Source organism: Rhamphochromis sp. 'chilingali' (assembly GCF_963969265.1).
Source record: "Rhamphochromis sp. 'chilingali' genome assembly, chromosome: 2".
Taxonomy (NCBI): Eukaryota; Metazoa; Chordata; class Actinopteri; order Cichliformes; family Cichlidae; genus Rhamphochromis; species Rhamphochromis sp. 'chilingali'.
Window position 1 is genome coordinate 5,714,272 of NC_137930.1, and position 11,409 is coordinate 5,725,680.

Consider the following 11,409-nt stretch of genomic DNA (forward strand, 5'->3'; position numbering starts at 1 on the left):
CATTAGTTGGGACGGGACCAGTGGATATTTAAAGTGACACTAGTTGTGTTGTTTTCATGCTGTTAAGCCCATCTTGTAAGGGCAACAGCTGACCCCTGGTGGCCACTTTGATTTGGACTGAATTACACTGATTTTGGGGGATTTTAGGGAAACGTGAAAACACAAGCGGAGAAGAAAGAGGTGTGTTTCAACAAAGTAACTTTTTTTATCTTTTTTTTAATCTTGTTTCCAGAATGATTAAAAGTAAGAATTGAAATAAAATTGGTTTCAGAAGAATAATTAGGAAAAAGAGAGCTCTGAATTCAATCTTCCATATCTGATTGCTGTGAGATGTGAGGCTGAGACCAGTGAGGAGTGAAGCTTTCCCAGGATCAGACTCTAGGATGCTTTAGACACATTTAAGCAATAACAGCTTGACCAAAGTGAAAACCGACTGGACTCTGACCAAAAGCTTTTTGTCCAATGAGACGGAGGTGCTGGATTACCTCTGCACCACTGCTGTTCGGCTCTGATGTTCAAAGAGTATGTTTCATTTGTGCAAGCAAAACACATGTAATACATCAGCTGGCATTTATTCAGTAGTTTGTGCATCAGAACTTATCTGCAAGCATGTTCTCCTTGTCTGTGATGGTGGGTCTGGCCCACCTCTGGATCTGTACTCTCACTAATCCATCTGAAAACACTGAGATCATTTTAAAACATCTGTTGCTCATGTAGCTTGCCTTTTGTAGCACTTGGTTGAATATAAGGTCTTAATTCATCTTCACATATTCTCCATGTTTCATAGCAGAACACACAAACTCTGCTGGCAGACAGACTTAAATAATAAAGATCTTTATTTAGCACCATTTAAGAACTTGGTAAATACTGCATCAACACTCAACAGAAAGTGAACTTCTACTACGTCACAATAAATAAACTTTAACAACAGATTATTTGTTATGATGTTATGAACTACGACATGCTGTCATAGCGACATGGCATCAAAAAACTGCCACTGCCGGACAAACTTACAGAGCAATTTAAAAAAACATGACAGAATACTAAAAACTTTAGAACAACAGGTCAAAAGACAGTAATCAGTCATTTCTATCCCAGAAGTTTATTTTTCTTTTAATGGAAGCATGTTTCTTCTGTTCATGTTCCTAACATATAGTATTTGGATAAACGTACAGCTACACGTTACACGTACAGGAGCTGCTCAGCCACGAAGCTCCCAGCACACAGTGTTTGTGCTGATGTTGCAGGACCATGTTCATACTTGTAAAGGCAGACTGCACATCTGGGTGTATGATGTTTTAACCTTATGATAATGGGACCGAAAACACCTGAACTGAGGCGTGTGGCCCAATACTGTTGTCCATATAATGTAGATCAGAACTTTACAGCATATATAATAAAATACCTGAGCTCACTGATAGTGTTAATGTAGCTGTCCTTCTACTTAAAGACCCTCAGGCACAGGCTGAGTTTCAGCAGGAATGCTCGACACTTGACACACACTGCTTCTCAGCTGAAGCTCATAAAATTGAACAGTTTTCCAGACGTTAGATGGTGTCTGCTAGGAAAGTTTAAGCGTGCTCCAATTGTGAAGTTCTAGGTCCATATTAATGTGTTAAATAATTTTTTTTAAAGTCTTCTTTGTTTGTTCGTGTGGCAGTAACGATTTCATTTAATTGTTCCAGGGAAGCAAAAAAATCTTATATAAAAGTTTTTAAAGGCTTTCAGATGAAATTCTGAACATTTAGTCAGCACGAAATTGATATGACTGAACAGATAACTATTGGCCACTAACGTCAACACAAACGTCACATCTTATTTGTTGACGTCAGCCAACAGGGCTAATAGCAGCCTATATTAAAACCTTGTGACCTCAGCGACTCTTCCTCCTTTTAGTGTCTCTGCCCTGAGAGAGTTTCATCAGCGGTGACTCAGGCCTGGGTGACCGTCCCTCTCCTTTGGGTTTGAAAAAGAAGGATTCGTTGAGTTTCATCTGGACCGCTCTGACCTGAGGACCAAAAAAAGTCACAGTGTTACTGAACAGTGGAAGAAACTTCAGTTACTCCTTTTCTCCTGAGAAACATTTCTTACTGCTCAGCAAAAACAGAAATTCTTAAGTGTTTATAATGTCAAAATACACGAACCAACTGAAATGCACAGCCCTGGATAATTTTCTTTCTTGAACATGAGTTGCCCCCAATAAGATGCCTAAATTTGATACCCTCAGCCTCCTAGTAGTGTGTCTACTAGGAGGCTGAGGGGTAGCACTGCTGGTCACCAGTATTTTTAAGGGTGATAAGAGAAATCTGACAGATTGAGAGATGTTTAAAAAAGTGAATGAATCTTCATGCATTGTCCGGGATTGTAACATCTAGTCCTTACTGAATTAATACTTTTTATCGGCCCTGCCAACAACTCGGACATCTACGTGACACTAATTTTTGCAACTTGTCAAAAGAGTCCTAAACAAAAGCATTAAAGGTGACCATATTATCTTTATCCTTATTTTGTGTTATATATGTACTTTTACAAGGTGTTACTCATAATCAACATGGCCTCAAATATTGAAGTCAGCGTACATGCACGTAATCCTTATTAGTGCTCTGGACATACGATATCAACAATGGTTTTCTAGTCTTGGTTATTGGAACTAGTCAAAGAACGTCTGTCACTGATTGAAAGATAATAATAATAATAATATATACATTATTGATCCCTGTGGGGAAATTCCTCTCTGCATTTAACCAATTCACTCAGCCATTGGGCGCCTGGGGAGCAGCGTGTAGGGACGGTACCTTGCTCAGGTACCTTCCAATCATGGGGCCACCACGCTACCTACTGAGCAACCCCTGCTCCTAAAACTTTGAACAACACAATGGTCGCTACTAGGGCTGGGTATCGTCACTGATTTCTAGAATAGATTCGATTCTGATCCACAAGGTCCCGAATCGATTCGATCCACGATTCGATTCAATCCGATTCGATTCGATTTTAATCGGGGAAATTTTGCCTCAGTCAGAAATACTATAATTCTGATCACGCATCAGTACATTTCCATATTTTTATATCTATAAAAAGAAAGCTGACACTTGCGAGACTTTATCAAAGGTGTAAGCATCACAGCAGATGCCTTTGTGTCAAAGTAACACAGAAAAACATGAAGGAGATTTTCCTGGCCTGGGATTTTATAGCAGATGACCTTAAAAATATTCTGCAGTAGATCAAAACGAAAGAGAACCATTAATCAACACATGAACATTACCTGATGCTGCTGAAGTGAAGCAGAGCAAAGTTACAGAATTGCAACACAGCTAAGTGTTTTGCAATTTTGCATAATTTTAAAAAGTTTAAATTTGTTCATAATTGAACAGCAGAAATGAGGCTTTCTTTTCAGAAGCGAGTAAAAGGGGGGAAAAAACAGCGGCCGACAGCACTGTAAACAACGGCAGACTTGTGTGTAATAAGCAAGCGAGAGAGAGAGAGAGAGAGAGAGCGAGCGAGCTCTGCATGAAGTGTGATTTTATTGTGGTGGAAGCAAAACAGCAAAACTGGGAGGGAATTCATGACGATGTTTAGTGTGAAGTGTAGTTTGGATCTTCTTTTGCTGCTGGTTCAGTCAATATTGTTTGGAGAGAGATAAAAACCTACAGCTTCTGAATCTAGCGCAAAAAGGGCGTAAACACAAAGCGCGGACTCGCCGAAACATCAGAATCAGCGAGCTGTCGGCTTCCAGCCCCGACCGTGTCCGTGCCGTCGGGTGAGAAAGCCACATCTCCGCGCTTTGTGTTTACGTCTTTGTGCAGAATCCGTGTACCTGCTCTTATTTACTGCTTTAGCTGTTTGGTGGTTGCTGAAATTTTGTGAGGTTTAACCCGAGATTCTTGCATTTCGGGCAAAATAAATTTATATTCAAAAATCGATTCAGCATTTTAATAAATCGATATCACGTTATCCAAGCTAGAATCGATTTTAATCGATAAATCGATAATCAAAACCCACCTGTAGTCGCTACTAGCGTGAGAGTGTCCTTAGAGCTGGTTAACTGACCCTGCCGCCACTCTGCTGGTGAGTGTGTGTTTATATTGAATACTTTTAGTAAAAAATAGGATACAGGATAGGCTTTGAGTGGCAAAGAATGGGAAAATAAATATCAATAATTTGTAACTGTTAAATCTGTTTTTCATATTTTATCATGGTTCTTACACCTAAATCTTCCACAAACTAATCTTTACAGTCATACTTTTATTTTTTTTAAATCTCCCAGTAATCTCCTAAAAGAGCTGTACATTACATTTTTTTTCCACAAACAGGATAAAACAGCAGAATTCCCATCAGTGGGACATCTTACGCCAGTATTTTCAGTATTTTTGTGAAAAAAAAGAGAGAACTGCGATTTCAAGAGGCTTGAAGCTGAAAAACACATAAAAAGATATCTGGTGTTAGCTCTGAAGTTTGTAATATAAAGTTCAATATGTAAGATGAATTAATTTATCATCTGTTGCTCTGTAACTACACAAATAGGATCATGTGGTATCACCTGAATCAGGTCCAGCTTGCCAGCGCGGCACGGCTGCTCGCTGTCCTCGCTGGATGTCGTTGTATCAGCAGACTTTTGATCAGATTCTGACAACTGCGGACTGGGAGTTGTTTCTCCTCGACCCAAAAGCACCTGATTTTCTTTCACAAGTGAAGACCCAGATGGACCCATGCCTCCTTCTCCTTCACGGTTGACCTCCATTACTGACAAACAGCTCCTGTGGTCTTTTCTCACCCTGTGTGGAAGGCTCAGGTCTAAAGGTTTCACGTCATCGAAACAAACAGCTGGTCTACTTTTCTGGCAGAAGCTGAGGTAGGAGGAGAGCTCAGTGGTGAAGAAGTTTTCTGTCTGTGTGGAAGAGCTCACTGTGGACCTGGCAGGAAGTAATGACTTATTAATATGTGGCAGGCATGAAGGGGAACGCTCTCCAAGATCCAGGGAGGAGTCGACAATGATTGGCTCCTCCAGGAAAGGATGCCCCTCACTGAGCTTTAAATGCACTGAACGTGAGACTCTTTGCTCTCCAGATAAGTTTGTGTTTTCTTGTTTCAGAAGGGACTTTTTTCTCTGCTTATGTATCTTATGATGTCCTTTACCTTCTTCAGGTTCTTCTGGGTTTGGCTGCACAAAGAGCTGATGAGGCTGTGAGTCATGTGGCCATTTTTCTGATTCTTCATGAAATTGTTTAAGCTGTTGGCACTCGCCTTGCTGTGTTCGCACCTGAGGAGATAGCATAAGGGCTCCGTCATTGACTTCCCCGCTGGAGGGTTCGGAGAGCGATGTTCTGAAAGTCTTCTGGGTAATAAACAAGTCCTGGCTGTTGATGTCATCACTGGTGCCCTGAGAGTCCTGATCGCGGCTGTTCCCCGTCACTGCGTCCTGTGAACAGCTCTCAGCGCCTTTCACAGCCGCCTCCTCTTTGGTGGAGGATGACGCAAGTTTAGGCCGTTTGACACGGATGTAACAGGGTGACACTTCAAACACCACTTTTTTTTTTCTTTTGCATTTCTTTTTGGAGTCTTGAGTCAGACGATCAGGCTTCAGCTTTTCATTTTGTTGCGGCTTTGATGCTTCAGGCTTCTCAAAAGGTTTTTCCTGGGCACTACCGCACTGTTTAAATACAACACTGCTGCCTAGCTCTAAGGCCAGTCTCCTTCTTTGCCTTTCTTTCTTCTTTTCCTTTTTCTTTTGTTTCCTTTCCTTCTTTTCTTCTTTGAGCTGGGAGTTTTTCTTTTTCTTCTGGATGCTCTCTTGTGGTTTCACAGTCATGTTGGTTTTGTGTTTTTTGTCTTTTTTGAGATCTTTTTTTCTTTTTCTTTTCTGATTTTCCAAAATGAAGTCTGTCTCCTCAAAGTCAATCATGATTCTGTTTAACAGGAAAAGGAAAGTAGATTATTCTCAAATACACCAAGTTTATGGTTCTTTTTTGTATAACGAATTAATTTTATTACAGCAAAGACAAACATACCATTCAATAATATTGATGTCATATCACTAAGTGTGCTATGTTTTTGTTTAGAGCCTTACCAAGAGCCTAAAGCATTACACAAACTCTCCCACACTTTACATTATATCAGAAAGAGACACGACACTCAAAGAATCCTGAATACTTTGCATTACATAATTTGATGAGAAGATTAATAGGTAACAACAGTCATTGGAAACCAAAATCAGCAATGCTTTGAGGACTGTTTTCAAAATCATACCAACAACATTAAAAATTGAAATCCGAGGCTGATCAAACTTGTGCCATAATGTGGATGAGTCATGTTTATGGACCCCATGTCCATAAGACCCTCCGGGACACTGTCGAAAGATCAGGCTCCTCTCAGAGCTAAATCAGGTCACTGATGGGCTCCTGGAACTCTGTGGTGCTTTTTGGCAGCTTTGGATGCTCGTAACATCCCAGATTCTCAATTTGATTCAAATCTGGGGAACATGAGGGCCATCAGTGAAATGAATACCTTCATTATACAAGAACTGCCTTTACCCTTTTGCCACATGAGGCTGGGAATTGTCCTGTTTTGGTCCTGCTGGAGGTCCTTTTCTAGGCCTCCAGCAGTGCTCCTTGGGCAGATACTGGTCCTGCTGCTAGTTTGATGTCATTTTGTAGCCCTGACCAGCTCCTCTCACGTAACATCACTTCTCCTGCTATCTCTTGAGATTGTAGTGGGAGACACAGCAAACCTTCTTGCAACAACATGCGTGGATGTGGTATCAGGGAGGAGCGGGACTACTTGTGCAACGTGAATGGCTGCAGGCGCAGTCTCATTGTGCCAGCAGTGATAAAAACACATAAAAAACTAAACTAAACTAAACTAAAACATATCTCAGAAGGGATAAGAAGCAATGATGTGTGGCCACCATCTCATGTTCTACTAGTGACTCAAGCAGAAGACATTTATGAGATTAAAAATTTAGACTGAAATGAAGTTTTTCTTTTACTTTTACAACACCGGTGAACATCCAAGGGAAAGACATTGAGATAGTGGACTCTTATAAGTACCTGGGTGTTCACCTCAACAATAAACTGGACTGGACTACAAATACAGACATCCTGTATAAGAAGGGCCAGAGTCGACTCCACCTGCTGAGGAGACTGAGGTCGTTCGGAGTCTGCAGGACTCTGTTAAGGACATTCTATGACACTGTGGTAGCATCTGCCCTTTTCTATGCAGTGGCCTGCTGGGGTAGTGGATGCACGGACAGGGACAGGAGCAGGATTGACAAACTGGTGCGGAGGTCTAGCTCCGTGCTGGGATGTCCCCTGGAGTCTGTGGAGGTGGTTGGCGAGAGGAGGATGTTAGTAAAGCTGACATCCATCATGAACAACCCACATCACCCACTGCATGAGTATGTGAGTGGGCTGAGCAGCTCCTTTAGTCAGAGACTGAAACACCCTCGCTGCAGGAAGGAGCGCTTTCGCAGATCATTCATCCCAACAGCAGTTAGACTCTATAACTCCTCAATCACGATGTCATAAGTCACTGGACACTGAACATCCACGGTCACCACTTCATGCATAATGGACCTTCCATGTGTACGGACATGTGCAGGTATATATGTATGTATATGTATGCATATGTATATTTAGTGTGTACATGTGTGTGTGTACATGTCTATACATAGGAATAGTAGTGGTACAATAGTTATGTCAAGCTATATAGTTTATGTCTTCCATATTTCCAACCATATCCATAATCACATACTGTGTATGCTACCATTGTATATAGTGTATTATCTTACTTTTTTTCATTGATTGTACTTATTTGTATTTTTGTATTTCCTTCTGATGTCTGTACCTGAGCTGAGGTGACGCAAAAATTTCCCCGTTGTGGAATCAATAAAGTCTTATCTTATCTTATCTCTTTCTTACTTTGAGTACATTTCAGAACCTGTACTTTTTCACTTTTACTTGAGAAAAGAATTTGAATCTGTACCTTTTTCAGCACTTTTATTTAAGTACATAATGTGTATACTTTTGCCACCTCTGCCTCTATGTGAGTGAAGTTGCCCCCCCCCCCCCCCCCACCTTCTTCTAATCCAACAAAAGTGGTATCAAACGTTTGTGCTAATTTGTGCTGCAAAAATTTTCTTTTGTGCTGCTATCATTTTAAAGATATTAATAAAAATTTCTAGAGGTCATCAGAGGTCAACCAGCCCCCCCACATGAATTAAATCAAACAAAATGGGTGTCAATCAACTGTGCTACGTTTGTGCTGGTTTGTGCTGCTAAAATTGTTGTTTGTGCTGCTTCTGTTTTAAAGATATTAATGAAAATGTAAAGGTCAAAAGGTCAACCAGCCCCCCCACATTACCCAAATCAAACAAAATTCATGTCAAACGTTTGTGCTGGTTTGTGCTTCAAAAATTTTCGTGTGTGCTGCTATTATTTTAAAAATCTTAATAAAATAACGTCTTGATGCGTGCCTAATCATCCAGGTAAGTAAATCCCAAAGGGTTGATACTGTTCATCTGGACATTTTCAGTGGGAGAAACATTTCATCACTCATCCAAGTGACTTCTTCAGTCTCAGCTGACTGCAGGAGAACCTTCCAGATGAGGCAGGTGCAGTAGATCTCCTGGGGAGGGAGGCAAGAGAGGTCCCCACAATGCTCTCGGCTGCTCTCACTACCCGTTGTCATTTTTTCCTGCAGAACCCAATGCAGGAGTCATACCACACAGTGATGCAGCTGGTGAGGATACTCTTAACTGTGCCTCTGTAGAAGGTGCTCATAATGGGGGTTGAATCTCTTGTGCTTCTCAGTTTGCAGAGGAAGTAGAGTCGCTGTTGGTCTTCTCCACATTCAGGGACAGGTTTTTGTTGCTGTACCACTCTGCAAGATGGTTAACTTCACCCCTGTAGTAGATCTCGTTGTGGGTCAGCAGAATGAAGAGAAGGGGGCTCAACACACATCCTTGGGGAGCCCCCGTATTCAGTGTTCTTGGGCTGCAGGTGTTGCTGTCGACCCGTACTGTCTGCTGTCTTCCTGTCAAGAAATCTAGCAGCCCGTTATACAGCAAGGTGCTGATCCCCAGCAGATCCAGTTTGTGAATGAGTTGCTGAGTTCGGTATGCGAACTCAAATGGATCCAGGTTGGGCGAAAGCGATAATTTGATTTGATGCATGACTAACCGTTCAAAGCACTTAATAAGGGTTAGGGTGAGCAGCACCAAGTTCCTGGGGGTCCACATCAGTGAGGACCTCTCCTGGACCACTAACACAGCATCACTGGCCAAGAAAGCACAACAGCGCCTCTACTTCCTGCGCAAACTCAAGCGGGCAAGTGCTCCACCACCCATCCTGACTACATTCTACAGAGGAACTATTGAAAGTATCCTCTCCAGCTGCATCACTGTGTGGGGCGGTAGCTGCACTGACTATAACAGGAAAGCTCTACAACGCATTGTGAGAACAGCTGAGAGGATAGTTGGTGTACCACTCCCCTCCCTGCAAAACATTTACACCACTCGCCTCGCCCGCAAAGCCATCACAATTGTCAACGATGCAACCCACCCCGCGCACTGTCTGTTCAGCCTCCTGCCCTCTGGAAAGAGATACAGAAGTCTCCGCTCCCGCACTACTAGGCTCACCAACAGCTTCATCCACCAGGCTGTGAGACTGCTGAACTCTCTTCCCTCCTGGCTCCCAGCCAGCAGAATCACCAGATTGGCAGAAGTATAGGAAGACAGACTGGACTCTACCCCTCCCACCCACCCCCACCCCCATCCACGCACACTCTCCAACAAGGAAACACTCTCTGAACTAAGAACTGGAAAACATTCCTGACTGGAAACAACTACCTCTGCATTGCAATTGCACACACCTGCTGCTATATATTTTTAGTATTTCTTTTAGCACTATTTGTATTATTATATTACTATTACTGCTGCTATAGTCTTATGCTGCATTAAAACAAAATACCCCTACCAACCACAACCTGGGACTACCTCAAGTAGACTAGTATACTATTTTCCAGGGAACACTGTTGGAACACTTTTATTTATTTTTTTGTCTATCCTGTTACCTATTTAATATTACCTTATTGTTAGGGCTGTTTTTTGTTGTGCATCTGCACTTTATTGTTGTCAATGTCTACGCATGGGACAGTGTGAAACGTAATTTTAATTCCTTTGTATGGCAAGTACATTTGAAGAAATTGACAAATAAAGTTTTCTATTCTATTCTATTCTATTCTATAATGATGGAGGTGAGTTTGACAGGACAGTAGTCCTTAAAGCAGGAGGTAGATGACTTCTTGGGTACAGTAATGATGGTGGAGGCTTTGAGGCATGTGGGAACGACGGCCTGACCCTAGTGATGTGTTAAAGATGTCTGTGAAGACATTTGGGAGTTCCACAGCATAGTCCATCAGTGCTCGTCCAAGGATGTTATCAGGACCTGGAGCTTTGCGTGTATTGATTTTGGCAAGGGATCTCTGTGACATCATCGATGCATTTTGGGATGTAAGCAATGACAGTTTCTGTATATTCCTGAAAGTCTGTGGTGTTGTCATGTGTGGCAGCCTGTGGTGGAAAAGCAGTCTTGCAGTGCCTCTGAGGACCCTTCTGGCCACACCTGTACCTGCTTATGAACTGGTTTGGTGACTTTGACCAGGGGCCTGGGGGAACCCATGACACACCTAGGTTTCTGCCTAATAGGTGGAATTAAGACACAGTTCCAAAAGCAAACACAACTGATCAGTGCTGAGAGTGGTCCTGTTGCTGAGGTTGGGGTGATCCTGTAATCTCTTATGAACTACCTACAACGCTTCCGTGACTGGGATGCAAGTGAAGACAGATGTAACATCTCTCTCTCACTGTACATGTACTGTTTATAAAATTAGGGAAACATAACCAGAACAAAAAAAATAATTTGCAGGACAAATGTTTGACATCCATTTTGTTCGATTTGAAGAAGGTAGGGGGGCCAACTTCACTCACATGTGTTTATAAGGTTGGGAAAACCTGCAGTCAGCTGAGACTGAAGAAGTCACTTGGATGAGTGACGTTTCTCCAACTGAAAATGTCCAGATGAACAGTATCAACCTTTTGGGATTTACTTACCTGGATGATTAAGCACACATCAAGACGTTATTTTATTAATATTTTTAAAATGATAGCAGCACAAATAAAAATGTTTGCAGCACAAACCAGCACAAACATAGCACAAACGTTTGACATAAATTTTGTTTGATTTGGGTAATGTGGTGGTGGGGGGCTGGTTGACCCTTTGACCTTTACATTTTCATTAATATCTTTAAAACAGAAGCAGCACAAACAACAATTTTAGCAGCACAAACGTAGCACAGTTGATTGACACCCATTTTGTTTGATTTAACCTCCTAGGACCTGGCGTCCACATATGTGGA

The 11,409-nt window shown here is 41.9% G+C and overlaps 1 protein-coding gene across 1 annotated transcript; it reads right to left on the minus strand.

Annotated features, from left to right (window-relative positions):
• Nucleotides 1-885: 885 nt before the first annotated feature.
• On the minus strand, nt 886-9,644 carry LOC308392107 (uncharacterized protein). Its single transcript, XM_080874976.1, has 3 exons — nt 9,555-9,644; nt 4,538-5,903; nt 886-2,008 (listed from the first exon to the last, which is right to left on the minus strand). The coding sequence occupies exons 1-3, from the start codon at nt 9,641-9,643 to the stop codon at nt 1,874-1,876; spliced, it is 1,590 nt and encodes a 529-aa protein (XP_080731102.1). The 5' UTR covers nt 9,644; the 3' UTR covers nt 886-1,873.
• Between the last annotated feature and the right edge of the window lie 1,765 nt (nt 9,645-11,409).

What these genes read in the sequence shown, in the direction of transcription:
- LOC308392107 (XM_080874976.1), bottom strand. Translation starts at nt 9,643, where the DNA reads ATGAAGCTGTTGGTGAGCCTAGTAGTGCGGGAGCGGAGACTTCTGTAT. An exon ending in CTGAACAGACAGTGCGCGGG is followed by an intron (nt 5,904 to 9,554) that starts GTGGGTTGCATC and finishes CCTGTTAAACAG; the next exon opens with AATCATGATTGACTTTGAGG. An exon ending in GCAAGCTGGACCTGATTCAG is followed by an intron (nt 2,009 to 4,537) that starts GTGATACCACAT and finishes TTTGGTCCTCAG; the next exon opens with GTCAGAGCGGTCCAGATGAA.